Source organism: Chiloscyllium punctatum, chromosome 24 (assembly GCF_047496795.1).
Source record: "Chiloscyllium punctatum isolate Juve2018m chromosome 24, sChiPun1.3, whole genome shotgun sequence".
Lineage (NCBI taxonomy): Eukaryota > Metazoa > Chordata > Chondrichthyes > Orectolobiformes > Hemiscylliidae > Chiloscyllium > Chiloscyllium punctatum.
In genome coordinates, this window is record NC_092762.1 from 84524046 (window position 1) to 84543079 (window position 19034).

The following is a 19034-nucleotide window of genomic DNA, read 5'->3' on the forward strand; positions in this document are numbered from 1 at the left end:
CATTGCAAACAATATTTACATGGAAGATTTAAGCAGCATTCTTTAGTGCTCCACAATGACCAAAATGACAGGTGCCCGCATGAGATTGCAAAGGCCTAACTGCTCAGCACCAAGAGGTGGACACGATAGAAGGGTAAAATCTTCAAAAGGTTCAGAGCCAAACAGCTTCTGTCTTTACTGATTGTTAGCTAGTTCTCCCTCAAGGCTTCATACTTTAATGTCTTCATTTTTCTTTCATGGCTTCCTCTTTCAGAAATCTCACTCCACATAATTCTCACCCCCACCATTGTCTCTGGCATCCAGCAAACCCCTGCATAGCCCTCCACCTTTTCATAACATCAATGAAACCTGTTGGATACCAGATCCAGCCTCATCAAAGTAGAGCAAGTTTCACCCTGCTCCAACCCTGGAACCATTTTATGGGACCAGTGCAAAGTGAATTTTATTCTGCATTTAGCTTTATAAGGAGATTCTGATCGGACACTTCAAGTGAATTTTACTTTGTGCACCTAAAGTGCAGCTTACCTGAGTGTACGTGATGCCAAGTGTTGAAAATGGGAGCATCTTCATTCATCGCTGATATCCTCATATTGTAGACGTATAGATGTCCAAAAAGAATAAAACAAACACCATGATGGAACAGACAGTGGTGCCACAATGTTGTTTGTCCTGTTTATTTGTCATTCAAATGCTAAAAATCCCTCACATTACAATATACAATATCCATTTCAAGCATGGATTTAAATTTCCCAGCAGAACTTCAGTGGGAACGGGCATCTCGAGCAATATCTTTGAAATTTCTTTCTATTAAAGGCTATAGTCACAGTAAATGGAAGGTCCAGAAGGTAACCAATAGGTCTGCATCAACTCTTGTGACTTCAGTCAGCTGGAATATAATTTGCTGACAATGCAAAGTGGAGATAAAAGTCCTTTTGCATGGAGCAGGTTTTCTGTGAAATCTGCAGTAATTTCCATGTATAGAGTTGCTCCCACGTGAAAACTGTTTCTGCTTTCAGACAATATGTGCTTGAGGTTTCTGGGATGTTTGCATTCATTCTATAAACTGTCAGTTGCTCTGCTCCTGCTCCCCCTCCCCTTTACTTCAACAACTAATTTTGCGGAAGGAAAGGGAGGAGAGAGTTGGAATGGGCATGAGGAGGAAGATGGATGTTATAGGTTTCTGATCAGCCTGCAACCCAAACGCTTGCTGTTGCAGTGAAGCTGGGCACTTTATTTGGTATCAATTTGTTACTGATCGTTCAAAAGAGGCACAACGATCTACATTTCTTTCAAAATATAAAAGTATTGTCAAACATGGTTACCTGTCCCTCTCCCTATAAAACCAAAAACAAAAGACAATGACCTTACCTGACCAGATGGTCCAAACACATGTGTGAGGAGGCCTATTCCCACAGGGAACTACATGGATTGAGCATGCCCCCAAATTAACACAAGAGTCACTGGACAAGAGACAACTTCCATCCCAAGTGGGGTTCAATCTGAACCCAGGTTCCAGAGATCACAGCCTTGCACCTGCATCTCCCTCCCTCTCTTTCCCAGACAGGGGAAAAGGGGAGCAGGAAGAGGGGGGGGTCCCAATATGGGATGGTGGACAAGTTGAAGTTATCAACCCACTCCATCGTGAAGCACATTTTTGCCTTCTATTCTCGAGTTCTCAATCCTAGACTTAAGGGATTACCCAATGAAAGAGAAAGAGCAAAAGGTACAGGGCACACAGTTTGCCATTTATAAAGCATTACATAAACTTAATACATTGGGCTTGGTTCTTCAAAACAAGTAGGATGCAACCAATTTCAGAACGTAAACAGCTAGAGGAGGAAGTGGAGCGAGGACAATGGAACCAACTCAAGGACAGAAGTGCCTCTTCTATTGTTTAATGGGCCATGAGCAGAGTCAGCAGAGCTCAACTCTACCTAGAAAGCAGGCTGGGCAGTGAGGACAGAAGAGGGAGAGAGAATTGGGGACAATTTTTTTTAAAAAGCCATCACACAGTCTAACCCAACCTCCAGGTGGATTAGAGTCGGGGCCATTTTCTGCTCCAACTCCAAGTCTAAAATCCACCCTGAATAGTGAACGTCAACCTGCAGAAAGATCCAATAAAGATCGCAACAAACTCAAACTTCTACAACAAAAAAATAACTTCAGTTATGTACATTGCAACAGAGAACCTGAGTCTCCGAGATAACTTTCAATTACCCAGCTCCACCCAATATGTTACAAAACCGATTAATTTGCCAGCAATCCACCCATCCTTCCAGCAGCCCCGTCATTCCAAACGAAAAAAAACACATACTAAAAGACACTTGTCAATATATCCAGGCAACTGCTTCTTTGAAAAAGAGGGGGATTAATTATTTTGGTAGTAACACAGAAACAGTATACAGGAGACAATCTGGAGCAGTGACCAGTGTGAAAGCCTCCTCATTACCCCGTTTCGCTGGGACTTGGATCCATACAAATCCCACTACCCTCTTCCATACATGTAATTGGAATTCCAAATTGGAGTCACTTGATGACCAGCAGCAGCATGAACTTTGGTAAACTTTTTTCCAAACTTAAGGGACAGAAAGGCAGAGGGAAGCACTTCCACGGCACTTCTTAGTGCTCTCATCTGATGAGATCAACAAAGACTGAACTGGTAAATACTGTTCTATGGCATACTGGTACACTCACTAAGTCTCTGTTGTCCCTTATAGTGCATAAGCTCTTACCTTTATGCACATTATTAAATTGGAAACATTCTCTTTTGACCCATTTCCAAGATGGGGATCTGATCAGATGCAAATATCGGGATCTCTGAAAATTACAACGTCACACTTTGCAGTGATCCAACTCCACTCAACAATATTACCCTGGTGATATTAAATTTCTTGTTCAAGAGAGCCCTTAAGATTTACAGGAGAAAAACAGAGATAACTGGCAAAATCTTTTCAATGGCTTCCAAATGGCTAATTAAATAACAAAAAAGGAGGGGAAATAAAAATCTCCCTAAATGAAGGAGGAAATTATTCGCACTGGAAGGTGAAGCAAATGAGTTAAAATAACAGTGCCAATTCCAGTTTCTCAGAGTTCAAAACAGAACATTTACTTGCTTGGGCACAGTTTAACACTGTGGACGTTTGTGCTTTTTCTATCACGTCTATCTCTTCCCAGCTCTAGCTTCAAGCAACAACGTGCTCATGATCAAATCGCTTCAACCCACTTCTATCTGCCTGCCTGCCCCTTTCTAAACATAAATGCATGGCTTATCTTTCACTACAGCACTGCAGCATTCAGGTAAGGGCACCTGTCTCAAATAGACTGGGAGTAAAATGCAAGAGCACCATCCTGTAGTGAGGTTCAATGTATGTGTATAATAAGAGAAAAATCTATCCCTGACCCTCTAATAATTATGGAACAGAGATCCAGACACACAAAAAAAAAATCAGCATCAGGAACATGGGAACTAGATCTGCCATAAGATTGATACTAATGGGATAATTAATCAAGAACTCCAATGTGGAGGCTTCCAAACAGCATTAGACCCACAACAAAGGTGGTGGGGGAGAAAGAGAGCAGAAAAAAAACCCCTCCCTTCCTGAAGTCTCTTCAGCAAAATGAAGGAATGTCAGTGCTGAGGTCATATCCCTGACTTGAATGGAAATGACATTCAAGGGTAGCTTGTTCACCAGTGAGTAACTTCATGTTGAACTTGCAAACAAAAACACACAAAACCTTTGTTGAAATAAGTTCTCCACTCAAAGCAATAGAAAATGACCCGTGTCTTAGGTTACCCATCTATTCCCAGTGTTAAATATGTTGCTTGCAAATTGAGTTACGTTCAATGTGCGTTTGTTGGGATTTGTGAAAGGGCAGGAGGAGTTACTTGATTACTATTACTGATGGAAAGTGAGTTGTGGGACAGCCAGGAAACACACACTAGAAATTACCAGCATCATTGCACATCCTCTAACAACGTTGTGCATAGCCACTTACTTTTTTCAGCCAAACTTTAATTTTTGCTGTAAAAGGAAACCCCCATTTAAAGCTTGGGTTGCAAGTGGGCAAGGTGCAGAGGGGCGTTGGAATCTGCAGAGAAATCACTGTTTGCTTCAAAGCAATTAAACAAGAACACTTTAGGAATGGAAGAGTAGAAGCCACAAACATATATCATTGTAGGTAGAGTCCTCATACTTTGGACAACACTAGTTCGTGATCCTTCAACATTGCCCAGTCTGCATCTCAAATCTGTTCTTAAAAATGCAACGCTCCAAATTGTCACAACTGTAACTGACTCAAAAGCCCTCTTCTCAACTTCACCCCTCAGAATGATTGACACTTATGTTTGCGGACATGATAAAGAAAGAGAAAATCCCTAAACAAAACTATGCAGCTAATGTAGAACTTGAGACCTATGGTGCAGTCCTTTATACTATGAAGGCGAGAAACAATGGCACACGCTCACACAGGCACACACTCATTTACACATACAGGCACGCACTCCCATACGCACGCACGCACACACACTGAGAAAGAGCAAGTAAAAAAAATTCTCATTTCCCCATACAATTTTCATTATAATCCAACAAAATGAATACTCATTCCTAATAGTCACATGTTGTAATTTTCCTTATACATTGTGTAAGAAGTGTCCAAAAGGCAAAGAAATCCAGATTTCATCTGAACAGAGCTATGGGAAAATGGCTGGGTTGCTGGGTTGACGCGGGCCCCACACCCCTCTGACTGTTGGACTGCATGTTAGCAGTAAAGAGGGGTGCAAGGTTTTGGCGGTTGTCTCTCGGAGCTATTTCCCTCCCTCCCTCTCCCTCCCCCCAACCCCCATCCCAATTTATTTCCATGTGGTGGCCGACTGGCTGATAGATCGTGAAGGGATCATGTCCAGCAGGTACTCGCGCTGACGTTCCACGGCTGAAGTTGTCTTGTGCATCGAAAGATTCGGGCTAACGTATGCCATTGTAACCCCTAAAATTGAAAGTAGCAAAACTTACTCACTGCACCAAAACAAACAATATTCTCAGAATTATTGACAGAATCTGATGAGCTGATCCCAAATTGTGCATGTCTGACTGGAAGCTGGCATACTGGAGTTACCAATCCCCACTCCACCATTACCTTGTTTCCCATCAACTATCAATCTTGACCATAACAAATGCTTTCACCTTTTCAGGTCTCAAAGTTCAAATTCAACCCTAGCTTGTGCTCAATGCACATTTTCTGAAGCATTCTAGATTAGATTATGAAGCAGCTGCCTGCACCAAATTAAATAATTTAAAATGCATGACAGCTACGACATAATGATACTTCCTGTATCATTTCTCAGACCTGGGAGAGGGAATACTCACGGAAATAAATGCTGGGAGGTGTACTGCAACGGATTGGAGGATCTGTAAAGCAACTTTCTGGGAATCTTGTTAAATTTAATTTTAATCCAAATTGGGCAATGCATGATTGTTTTGAAAGAAAGTAAGTATTTAGTTATGTTTGACAACCTCCCCAGCAATGTTCCATACAGGCCTTTATGAAGTATAGCACACAGCAAGCTACTCTTCACCACACTCATTTCCCTCGGATAACTCATACTACAAACTTGAGTAAACAGCACCCAGAAATGAGGCAGCATAGTGGTTCGGTGCTTACCGCTGCTGCCTTAACAGTGCCTGGGACCTGGGTTCAATTCCAACCTTGGGTAATGGTCAGTGTGGAGTTTGCACATTATCCCAGTGTCTACATGGGTTTCCTCCCACAGGCTAGGTAGATTGTCCATGCTAGTGCCTAGAGATGTGTAGGCTAGGTGGGTTAGCCATGGGGAATGCAGGGATAGGGTAGGATGGTGTTTGGAGGGTCAGTGTGGACTTGTTAGATTAAATGGCCTGTTTCCATACTGTAGGAATTTGATGAAATACAAGGCTCATGGTTACATTAAGATCAAGCTGGGGAAATGCAAAGAAAACCTGTCCCACAGAACACAACACAGCTTGGACATGTATCCTGAATATATTAAAAGCAGACAGCAGTGAAATTATCATTAAAAACATGCAAAATCACAAGAAAAATAAATTACTCTAGGAAAGGAACAAAATATATAGAGACTTGATCAGACAAAAAGATGAGGAAACAGCAGCAGCAGGGAGCAGTGGACACAAAGAGGGAGAAGCAAGAGACAGCAAATTATAGGGATACTGACAAAGAATACACATGCTGACACAGCATGGAATTCAACACCAGCCAAGTCGCTACAATTAGCTTAAACAGAGCTGATGAATCTGTCTCCTCAGTATTGGGAGTCAGTCTGGATGATTAATTAATTAATACTTCACTGTGCGTTGCCAGACTAGGACTTCACTGATTTCCAGCATTCTCAGCTTTTCCCTGCATGTCAATATTTGCCCCATTTAATTTTGTGTTCCCCTCACTAACTGTAACTTCCTCCACTTGAAGAACTTTGGGTCTTGCTCCAATTTTTGGCCTGGTCAATCCCCCACTTTCTTTGCTCTCACCAACTGGAAAGTGCAGTTTCATTCCTTTACATCTCTGTCACACTCTGCCCTTTTAATGGAGTTTTTCTTTCCTTCAGCTGTTGGTGGTTCAGTTTCAAACTCTGGCTAATAATGCTCCTGGGAAGCTCCTTTAGGATGCTTTACTATGTTGAAGATCCTCTGCAAATGCAAATAATTGTTGCATTCCACCCCACAGAGGTCAGGCTGGACATCAGGGTAGGTTCAAGCAACCTGCTGTCTACTCAGTTTGAAGCAAAGCCTAAAGCTGTCATATTGTTTTACACAGTAAGTGTGCAGACTGAGAATGTCTGCTAGCAAGAGACAGAGACAGAGGCACAATAAATGGAATATCTTGCTGTTCTACCTGTGTTGCTAATCTGCTTCCTCCAGGTGGTGGTGTTGCCTTTGCTCCCAGCTCGCTCGGTGTGCTTATTTTGCCTGCTGACAAGAGCAGCATTTTGCAGTTGAGACGATTGGCTAAACGTGTGCAGCACTCCTCGGGGGTTAGTTGTAATTGACTGTGGCCCTCGAGACAGCTGCCCAGAGCTCTGGATAAATTAAATTCACCACACGTTATTACACATCTAAAAGAAACATTAAAATTCAATCATTATTCACTTTCTTGACACGGATTCTGTACTCAAAAGATAACGAACTTTGGAACTGAAGAGTTCTCACATTTGAGCACACTAGTTCAGCCTGTAGAAAACCTCTCGGGTCAAGTACAAGGCGGGTTAGATACAAAGTTAAGCTCCCCTTGCTCTGCATCAGCCCTAACCATCAAAGATAATACTTAGTTCGCTGCACAAAAATTGCAATTACTCACCTCCAACTACAGCTGATCCTCATGAAATTACAATTCTTGTTTGTCTTTTAGAGTGGTCAGCTGCATTGCTTCTTTTGACAAAGATAAGACCTAATTATTCTGAATGAACTCTGATCCTTGGATGGGAAGAAATCTCAGTAATTTTTAAAAGTTCACTCACAAGATGTGGACATCACTGGCTAGGCCAGCATTTATTGCCCATCCCTAATTGCCATTAAGAGTTAACCACATTGCTGTGGGTCTGGAGTCACATACAGGTCAGACCAAAGAAGGACAGCAGTGTCCTTCTCTCAAGGACATTAGTGACCCAGGATGGGTTCTTCTGATAATCAGCAATGGATTCATGGCCATCATTCGAGACTTGAAAAATCAGTTTAAAAGACTCAAAGCTTGCTTTTAAGTTCAGTCATAATTGCTTAAACCCCTTCTGAAGCTTTCATGTTTCATCAATTTCCTTCTCAATAAGTTTTAATCTCCCCTGGTTTTGCTCATTAGGCACGCAGCAGAGATAGTCGCAGGTCTGAGCACAAACAGGGCAAGACAGTCAACACTGGAGTCTTCAGACAGCACGCAAGACATAGAAACATAGAAAATGGACAACACTTACTTGCCCCATCTATGCTGGCCAAATCAGCTATCCACCTTAATTCCACTTTCCAGCTCTCAGTCCATAGACTTTATGATTCAGCACTTGGAGTGAATGTGCACATACTTTGTAAATGTGATGAGCATTTCTGCATCTCCCACACTTTCAGTGAGTGAGTTCTAAACTTTCATCACCCCAATCTAATCTTTCTGCCTGTTAATGAGTCAGTGAAGTTTAATTCCTCTCTGACTGGGTTAGGTGCCAGCAGATTGGAGGACACGTAATGTGGTTCCACTTTTTAAGCAGGGTGATACAGGTGAACCAGGAAATTCTGGTTTCACATCAGTGGTAGGGAAACTATTGGAGAGAATTCTGAAGGAACAAATTAATACTCAGTTGGAAAGGCATGGGTTCAGCATGGCTTTGTCAAGAGGGAGGTCATGCCAGACAAATTTGTTATAATTTTTTTCAAAATGTGACCAATTGTGTGAATGAGGGAAGTTCAGTTGATGTCATTTATATATGGATTTTAGCAAAACTTTTGACAAGATCCTACATGGGAGACTGATTGAAAAGGTTAAAGCACTTGGAATTGAGGGAAACTTGGTGAGATGAATCAGAAACTGGCTTAATGTTAGGACACAAAGAACGGAAGGGTGTTTGAGTGACTGAAGGCCAGTGTCCCATAGTGTGCCACGAGGGTCAGTACTGGGACCTTTAACGTTTTGTTATATAAAAATGATATGGATTAAAATGGGAGGTGAATGCCTCTAGCAAGCATATTAGCTCACAATATCTTCAGGGCATTTATTTCAACTACTTAGCTCTATATCAAAACTGGAGATTTGAAACAGTCCTGTTACCCATATCTCAATTCAGGAACTGAGTTGTTAACTGTATCAATTGAGGTCAAATATATACAGGAGAAGAGCACTGGGCGGTCACTTGAACACATTAAAACATTAAGAAAAGCCATTCAGCTCAAGTCTGCCCACTACTGTACAAGAACATGGCTGATCCACCCGAGTCCTCAACTACTCGTTTGTGCTAATGCCTTGGTTCCCTGATGTTTCAACAATTTAACCACCACCTCTTTAAATACCTTCAGTGATCCAGCCTCCACAAATCTCTGGGCTGGAGACTTCCAGAAATTTACTAGCCTCCAGAAGAAGTAGTTCCTTTACAAGGAGAAGAATGTCCTCATATTCTGTAACTAAGTTCCCCAAATCAAGACTTCCCCACTCGTCTAACTGTCTTCTCACAACTGCACTGTCGAGCCCCCTCAGAATCCTGTATGCTGCAGCAAGATGACTCCACATTTTACTAAATTCCAATGAATAAAGGTCTAACTTGTGTTCATAAAGAGACCTCTTCAAGAGCTGCCAACCAGCAATGAATTAATTTAGTTGCTTTGATTCTTTAAGCACACAAAGAGACACTCACAGGACCTGGATTCTTTGATGAAGAATACACCCGTAACATTTCACTCTGAACAAAGTGATTCCAAGTAAAGGCTGGTTCTAGCTCCTTCCAGTCTCCACTTGGCAATCAGAGTTATAGTTGGAGGAACTTCACAATTATTAAAAACTTCAGCTACTCTGAACTCAGGAATCGATTCAACAAATTGGTCAAAGTCAAGCAATATACCACTCAATTGAATTTTACGTTTGTATGAATTATATCCTGCAAAACATTTACATTTCTGCTGCAGCCTTTCATAGGTGGCCTGTCTACAAGGCATTTTTCTACCTTGCAGAGCATTCAGGGGAGTTAATGTGGAATGCAGAAGAGAAAGGGGCACTTGTTAATCCTGCAACATGCTAACACGTTCACTGCATCCATGATACGTTCAAGTTTCCCCCCCACACAGCATGGACACCTCCATGGAAAAAAATGCCTCATTTGCTGTGAGCACAATTGTTGCAAGAAGCCAGAATTGGGACAGCCAAACTAATCCAGGAGACAGGTTCGCAATTTAGTGCTTGCTGATTTAAGTTAATTTTGTGACATTCTTGTCCACTATAATCAAAATAAAGTCAGGAAAAACTCAGGTCATGCGGTACCAATGTAGAAAGAAAAAGATGAAATTTTGAATCCAATATGACTTCCACAGTTAACTCTGCTTCTCTCTCCAAGAATAGACAGGCAGGAGGCTGGAAGAACACAGCAAGCCAGGCAGCATCAGGAAATGGAGAAGTCGACATTTCGGGTGTAACCCTTCTTCAAGGCTGGGGGTGGGGGTGGGGGGAGCTGCAGATAAAGGGGGTGGCGGGGGCAGAGTGGTGAAGTGGGGATAAGTGAGGACATGTACATGGCATGACCTGGTTGGTCAGTGGGAGGAATGAATCCAGTTGGTGTCAGGGAGCAGTGGAAGGGAGGGGGAGGGGCTGAGAAGGGAGGTTATTTGAAAGCGGAGAACTCAGTGTTGAGTACTCTGGGCTGTAGGGTGTCCAGGTGGAAGGACACCTCCAATAGGAGCTGTGGTTTGTTTTGGCAACGGAGGCGGCCAAGGATGGTCATCTCAGAAAGTGAGTAGTTGGGGGAATTGAAACGAGGGGTGACTGGAATGTCCGGTCGCCCCTAATGGACCCAGCTGCGATGCTCGGTGAGTTCCCCAAGTTTCTGTTTGGTCTCCCTGATGTTGAGAAGGCCACATCGGCAGCAGCTGATGCAGTAAACTAGGTTGGGAGAGGGGCAAATGAAGCTTTGTTGCACCTGGAAAGACTGTTTGGGGCCCTGGATGGACAGTCCTTGGATGAACCAGGTCCTTGGATCTTTTGCCTGGGCAGCCTACAGCCTGGAGGACTCAACACTGAAATCTCCAATTTCAAATGACCTCCCTTACCATCCCCCTACTCCCTTCTACCTGCTACCCAATTGGATTCATTCCTCCCACTGACCAATCAAATCGTACCCTTCACATATCCCCACCTCCCTTTTATCTGCAGCTCACCCCACACCCACCCCAGTCCAAAGAAGGGTTACACCCAAAACATCAACTTCTGCACCATCTGATGTTGCCTGGTTTGCTGTGCTCTTCCAGTTTCCTACCTGTCTATTTTGGATTCCTGCATCTACAGTTTTTTGTGTCTCTTTCCTAGAGTACACTCAGACATGCCAAGCTTCTCCAGCACTTTGCATTTATTTGAGATCTCCAACACCAATCTTTTACTTGTCTTCCATACCTGTTTCAACGTGTGGTGCTGTACTGCAGAGTCCTGCTTGCTCTGTACAGTTGATGATGTCTGTTGCAGTATCCGTTGCTCAATCTCCTGTAAAATAGAGGCATATTTTTATTTCTCTACCAGTATCTCCTTCATACCTATGCAGCACGGAGATAGCTATCTGCATGTAGTACAGGCTCTGGCCCCGAGACCTCTATCCTCCTTCAAAGTCACTTGGATTGTTGTTGGAGTAGATATTTCATATTCCAGCCCCAGAGAGACAATTATCCTGGAAACTGAGCTATTCACCGGTCAGTTTGGATTCTCTCCTCTCTCTCAAATTAAACAAACCTTATCCTCCAAAGCAACAGAGTATCAATCCCTCAATAAAGAGGGCGCACGACAACATTAAACAAAAAAATTAACAAGAATTATTTAAATACACATTGGTACAGTACTACTGAGTGGCACAAGTATGTCACTGTAGAACATGGGGGTGCAGTATGGGTCACTGGGGTACAGTACTGGTGGGGTCAGGTCTGTCACTGTATAACACTGGGGTACAGTACTGGTGGGGTCAGGTCTGTCACTGTATAACACTGGGGTACAGTACTGGTGGGGACAGGTCTGTCACTGTATAACACTGGGGTACAGTACTGGTGGGGACAGGTCTGTCACTGTATAACACTGGGGTACACTACTGGTGGGGACAGGTCTGTCACTGTATAACACTGGGGGATAGAACTGGTGGGGACAGGTCTGTCACTATAACACTGGGGTACAGGTCTGTCACTATAACACTGGGGTACAGTACTGGTGGGGACAGGTCTGTTGCTGTATAACACTGGGGTACAGTACTGGTGGGGACAGGTCTGTCACTGTATAACACTGGGGTACACTACTGGTGGAGACAGGTCTGTCACTGTATAACACGGAGGGATAGAACTGGTGGGGATAGGTCTGTCACTATAACACTGGGGTACAGTACTGGTGGGGACAGGTCTGTTGCTGTATAACACTGGGGGACAGGTCTGTCACTGTATAACACTGGGGGACAGTACTGGTGGGGACAGGTCTGTTGCTGTATAACACTGGGGGACAGGTCTGTCACTGTATAACACTGGGGTACAGTACTGGTGGGGATAGGTCTGTCACTGTATAACACTGGGGTACAGTACTGGTGGGGACAGGTCTGTCACTGTATAACACTGGGGAACAGTGCTGGTGGGGATAGGTCTGTCACTGTATAACACTGGGGAACAGTACTGGTGGGGACAGGTCTGTCTCTGTATAACACTGGGGTACAGTACTGGTGGGGACAGGTCTGTCACTGTATAACACTGGGGTACAGTACTGGTGGGGACAGGTCTGTCAGTGTATAACACTGGGGAACAGTGCTGGTGGGGACAGGTCTGTCCCTGTATAACACTGGGGTACAGTACTGGTGGGGACATGTCTGTTGCTGTATAACACTGGGGTACAGTACTGGTTGGGACAGGTCTGTCACTGTATAACACTGGGGGACAGTACTGGTGGGGACAGGTCTGTCCCTGTATAACAATGGGGGACAGTACTGGTGGGGACAGGTCTGTCACTGTATAACACTGGGGTACAGTACTGGTGGGGACAGGTCTGTCGCTGTATAACACGGGGGGGACAGTACAGGTGGGGACAGGTCTGTTGCTGTATAACTCGGGGGGACAGTACAGGTGGGGACAGGTCTGTTGCTGTATAACTCGGGGGGACAGTACTGGTGGCAACAGGTCTGTCCCTGTATAACACTGGGGTACAGTACTGGTGGGGTCACGTCTGTCACTGAATGACATTGGGGTATAGTTATGGTGAGGGCATATCTATCACTGTATAACACTGGGTTACACTACTGGCGAGGACAGGTCTGTCACTGTATAACACTGGGGAACAGTACTGGTGGGGACAGGTCTGTCATTGAATGACACTAAGGTATAGTTCTGGTGGGTAAAAACAATGACTGCAGATGCTGAAAATCAAATACTGGATTAGTGGTGCTGGAAGAGCACAGCAGTTCAGGCAGCATCCAACGAGCAGCGAAATCAACGTTTCGGGCAAAAGCCCTTCCTGATGAAGGGCTTTTGCCCGAAACGTTGATTTCGCTGCTCGTTGGATGCTGCCTGAACTGCTGTGCTCTTCCAGCACCACTAATCCAGTATAGTTCTGGTGGGGACAGGTCTGTGCTGTATAACACTGGGGAACAGTACTGGCGAGGACAGATCTGTCACTGTATAACAATGGGGTACAGTACTGGTGGGGACAGGTCTGTTGCTGTATAACACTGGGGTACAGTACTGGTGGGGACAGGTCTGTCATTGAATGACACTAAGGTATAGTTCTGGTGGGGACAGGTCTGTTGCTGTATAACACTGGGGCTTACTAATGGATAGGTTTTTAAATTGCTCACCTGCTCTTGCTGAAGGGCCTTCACAAATGCTGCTTTCAGACGATTGGTATGCTCAGCTTTCAATGCCTTCTTTTGGTTGGACGTCACGCACTGCTCACACATGATAGTGCCAGTTTTCCCTTGCCTCCAGCGACAGGTGAAATCAGTTTTACATTGAGAACAGGCGTATGGCTCTTGGGTCAGTCCCTGTACTGAACTTTTACCTATGAATGCAAAGAAACACATAGCGGCCAAATAAACAGTTTCTTCCTTACACCCAATCCACTGTCTTGAGAACATTTTCACCCATTTTATTGAATATCAGGAAAAGTCTACTCTAGACAGTTATGGAACACTGTAGGAGCATGGTCCAATGAGGGCTTCCAAGGAGATGGTAGCCTAGTCATTAGACACTGGGTATGTAATCTAGAACCACTGGCTAATGTTTTCGGGACATGGGTCGATATCAACAATTTGGATGAGAATTTCAGAGGCATGGTGAGTAATTTTGCAGATGATACTAAAATTGGTTGTATTAGTGGATAGTGAAGAAGGTTTTCTAAGATTACAAAGGGATTTTGATCAATTGGGTCAATGGGCTGAAGGGTAGATGTAGTTTAATTTGGATAAATGCAAGGTATTGCATTTTGGTAAAATAAACAAGGGCAGGACTTATACAGTTAATGGCAGGGCTTGGGATAGTGTTGTTGACCAGAGTGATTCAGATACATAATCCTTTGAAAGTTGCATTACAGGTAGACAGGGTGATTAAGAAGGCATTTAGCACACTTGCCTTCATTGTTCATACCACTGAGTTCATGCCATAGGAGTTGGGACTTCAAGTTGCAGTTGTACAGAATGTTGGTGAGGCCACTTTTGAATTACTGTGTACAGTTCTGGTCACCCTGCAGTAGGAAATATATTATCAAACTGGAGCAGGTTCAGAAAAAGATTTACAAGGATGGTGCCAGGACTAGAGGGTTTGAGTTATAAAGAAAGGCTGAAAAAGCTGGGTCTTCTTTCACTGGAATGGAGGAGATTGAGGGGTGACCTTATAAAGGTTTTTAAAATCATTAGAGGGATAGATAAGGCGAATGACAAAGGTCTTTTCTCTAAGGTATGAAGTTTCTAAACTAGAGGGCATATTTTTAAGATGAGAGGAAAAAGATTTAAAAGGGACTTGAGGGCCAACTTGCTCAGAGATAGTGGCTAGGTACATAAATCAGAAAAGCTTAGAGAGAAATGGGCCAAACACAGACAAGTGGGACCAGTTTACTTTAAAAAACTCAATCGGCATGGACGAGTTGGATCAAAGGGTCTGTTTCTATGCTGTCTGACTCCATGGGTTCAAATCTGAATTCATTTCAACATAATCTGGAATTAAAATGCTGGCTTAATGGCAACCATGTCAATGGTCACCCATCCACAAACTCATCTTGTTCACTAATATCCTTCCAAGAAGGAAATCTGCTCTTCACCCATTCTGGCTTACTCCACAGCTACTGCAATAGGGTTGGGTCTGGGTAATTAGAGATGGTCAAAACAAAATATACAAGCCAGTGACATCAATATCCCATGAACAAAAAAATAAATGTTCCCATTGCCCATTCACACCCATGGCTGGACAGCCATGACTGGGGAGTGGGGAGACTTAGCTTAACTCCCATCAAATGCTGGACATTCATTACTGAAGTATCTTGGGATGTTTTACTGTGTTAAAAGTGCTACATAATTGTAATGTATTGTTGGTTAACTTGGGAAATAAATTACCCACTTTGCAACTGAACTGCTCAGACTTGGGGGAAAAAAAATGTTTCTGTTGAACTTTAAACTGCTACTGAAGTACTTTGGCTTTGAAGTACTGTTACTGTACGAGGAAAGGCTTGTGGAAAGGACATTTCCCTTTGTGAGGGAATCTAGAACTAGGGGTCACAGTTTAAAAATAAGGGGTGCCCATTTAAAACAGTGATGAGAAAATATTTTTTCCCTAAGGGTTGAGTGTTTTTGGAATTTCCTTTCTCGAAAGGAACTGCTTCCAGAATCTTTAAGAACTTTTAAGGCGGGGTAGACAGATTCTTGATTACCAAAGGGTATACAGGAATGTAAAGGTAAGGAAGGTAAAGCCACCATAGTTCTACTTGACCATATGGCTGCTTTCCTATTAAGAGAAAGTGCCTGCTGGTGGCTTAGCCGGAGGGTCATCACATCTCAGGCAAGGGGAGAGGTGGAGAAGGTGAGTCCTTCATGTTAACCTCAGCCAGCACCAGAATTGAACTCATGCTATTATTTCACTCTGCATCATAAACCAGATGTCCAGCAAACTGAGCTAACCAATCCCTGAATGTAGAATTGTGGTTAAAATCAGATCAACTATAATACTGAAAGAAGGAAGAGATCTGAAGGGCCAAATGGCCTCCTCTTGTTCCTTGTTCATTTGTTGCCATGCAGCAAGATGTGGTGGCTAATTTTCACACGGCAAGCTCCCAAAACAATGTGATAGTGAGCAGATACTCTGTTATGAGGTGTTAACTTGGAGATAAATATTCCAGAGATGTCAAATCTTTACATTATACACAAACTCAGCTGAGTAGGCCATGTCGCATCAGTAAAACCTTTGTTATATATGGAATCATCTGATTGTAGTTGGGCTGATTATGTAGATGGAGTCAAGATTAGAGTGGTGCTGGAAAAGCACAGCAGGTCAGGCAGCATCCGAGGAGCAGGAAAATCAACGTTTCGGGCAAAAGGCCTTCATCAGGAATCATGTAGATGGAGTGTTAATCTGAAATGCTTGCACCTTGTACCAAAAATTAAAAAAAAAATCAAAAGCAACCCTTTCAGGTTTACACTGCAGTTTTCAAATTCATAGCTGACTTCATCCAACAACTTGCAAAAGCTCACAAAACATAATCAGCAATTGAAACCAAAAGAACTGCGGATGCTGTAAATCAGAGACAAAAATAGAAATGGCTGACATAGCCCAGCAGGTCTGGCAGCATCTGTTGGAGAGAAATCAGAGTTAGCATGTCGGGACAGGTTACACAACCAGATATACTAACACTGATTTCTCTCCACAGATGCTGCCAGACCTGCTGGGCTATGTCAGCCATTTCTATAATCACTGATTAAAATTGTGGGCTGATCAACTGCCTTCTTGTCTGAAAGCTAAGATTGAGAGAAGCGGATTTCATCCAGGCTGGTGTAACGATGGAGAACATTGATTTAATAGCTGACAAAAAAAAAATTGGGATGATTTGGAATACAATGCCTGAAGAGTCAGTGGGGGTGAGGAGCTAATTCAATAGTAACTTTCAAAAGGAAATTGGAAAAACACTTAAAAAGGGGAAAAGCATGTGTATGAGCAAAGAGAAAAGCAGCAGCACCAGCTTGACAGGCCTTTTAAAGAGCTAATACAGGTAAGTTGGGTGATTTTGCTACATTATTCTATGAATATTTTATAAATATTCATTCATGGGTTGTGGCACTGCTGGCTAAGTGAGCAATTATTTCTGGTCTCTAACTACTCAGAAAATAGTTTAAGAGTCAACCACACTGCTGTCGGTCTGGACACAAGGAGGCCAGACTGGTTAAGGATAGCAAATTCATTCCCGAAAGGACATTAGTGAACCATATGGGTTTTTAAAAAAAATTAGAAGTGACAGGGGTTAAAAGATTGACATTAGACTAGCTTTTCATTGCAGATTTTATGGAATTCAAATTTCATTCTCTGCCAAGGTGGGATTCAAAATTATACCGAGAACACTAGCCTGGGGGTCTGGATTACTAGTCAGATAACATTAGCGTTATAACACTGCTTCTCCCTGTACAACGTATTATTACGTCTTTGAAGACTATAACGTCTCAAATCCAGCACTTAAGAAATGCCACAATTTGATCAATAACCCCAATTTTAGGATCCCAGACCCAGTCTCTACGGCTCTAATCAATCAGCAAAATTTTGCACTCAAGAACTACAACTCTAACAAAATACTAACAAGTGCTTACTTCAGAATAGGACTATAAACCTTAATTGTTTTCCCTCTACAGGTGTTGCCAGAGTTTCTCCAGCAATTTATTTTTGTTTCAGATCTCCAGCATCTGCAGTTCTTTATCTTAACTATAACTCTACCTTGGGTTTCTAGAAGATTATGTACCACCTCCTCCAGTCCCACCAAGTAGATGAACTCATTATTTGCAGCACTGGGTAGGAAGTTCAGCTCGGGGGCTGGTGGTTTGGGGGGTGGGATTTCCAGCAATGTCTTCTCCAGCTGCTTCCGGAGAGCAAGCTTAGCCGCTGCCTGCCGACTGGCTGGTGAGTCATTGGAATTCATGACTGACGACACTGTATTGGTGTTGGCATTTGACTGAGCCGAATTCAATGTTGAAGCTTTCATCGTACTCGATGCCTGCAAAACAATGCGAGAGATTAGACTCCTCGGCTAAAATTGAGAAATGACAAACACTTTTTCCATTAAGCACCTCAATATTATCTTTTCTCCTATCAAGTACATGGATTTTTCCTGCAGCCTAGTTCTAAAAGCATCATTAACCCCTCTGCTACTAAGCACAAATATTTAAAGATTCATGCATTCATTTACAGACCTGGGCAATACTCTCCTTAGAACATAGAACATAGAACAATACAGCACAGAACAGGCCCTTCGGCCCACGATGTTGTGCCGAACTTCTATCCTAGATTAAGCACCCATCCATGTACCTATCCAAATGCCGCTTAAAGGTCGCCAATGAATCTGACTCTACCACTCCCACGGGCAGCGCATTCCATGCCCCCACCACTCTCTGGGTGAAGAACCCACCCCTGACATCTCCCCTATACCTTCCACCCTTCACCTTAAATTTATGTCCCCTTGTAACACTCTGTTGTACCCGGGGAAAAAGTTTCTGACTGTCTACTCTATCTATTCCTCTGATCATCTTATAAACCTCTATCAAGTCACCCCTCATCCTTCGCCGTTCCAACGAGAAAAGGCCGAGAACTCTCAACCTATCCTCGTATGACCTACTCTCCATTCCAGGCAACATCCTGGTAAATCTTCTCTGCACCCTCTCCAAAGCTTCCACATCTTTCCTAAAGTGAGGCGACCAGAACTGCACACAGTACTCCAAATGTGGCCTAACCAAAGTCCTGTACAGCTGCAACATCACCTCACGACTCTTGAATTCAATCCCTCTGCTAATGAACGATAATACTCCATAGGCCTTCTTACAAACTCTATCCACCTGAGTGGCAACCTTCAAAGATCTATGTACATAGACCCCAAGATCCCTCTGTTCCTCCACCTGACCAAGAACCCTACCATTAACCCTGTATTCCGCATTCTTATTTGTTCTTCCAAAATGGACAACTTCACACTTGGCAGGGTTGAACTCCATCTGCCACTCCTCAGCCCAGCTCTGCATCATATCTAAGTCCCTCTGCAGCCGACAACAGCCCTCCTCACTGTCCACAACTCCACCTATCTTTGTATCATCTGCAAATTTACTGACCCACCCTTCGACTCCC

General features: G+C 43.3%; 1 protein-coding gene across 12 annotated transcripts in view; it reads right to left on the bottom strand.

Moving 5' to 3' along the window:
• Positions 1 to 658: 658 nt before the first annotated feature.
• The window catches only part of gatad2ab (GATA zinc finger domain containing 2Ab), a 147947-nt gene continuing 129571 nt past the window's right edge, over positions 659 to 19034 (bottom strand). For all 12 annotated transcript variants that reach the window (XM_072594367.1, XM_072594364.1, XM_072594373.1 and 9 more), the window contains 5 exons: positions 17640 to 17916; positions 13532 to 13734; positions 11116 to 11202; positions 6883 to 7066; positions 659 to 4983 (listed from right to left, as the gene is read on the bottom strand). In XM_072594367.1, coding sequence (XP_072450468.1) covers positions 4850 to 4983; positions 6883 to 7066; positions 11116 to 11202; positions 13532 to 13734; positions 17640 to 17916 — 885 coding nt within the window. In that variant the 3' untranslated portion in view covers positions 659 to 4849. The remainder of the gene's footprint in view (positions 4984 to 6882; positions 7067 to 11115; positions 11203 to 13531; positions 13735 to 17639; positions 17917 to 19034) is intronic.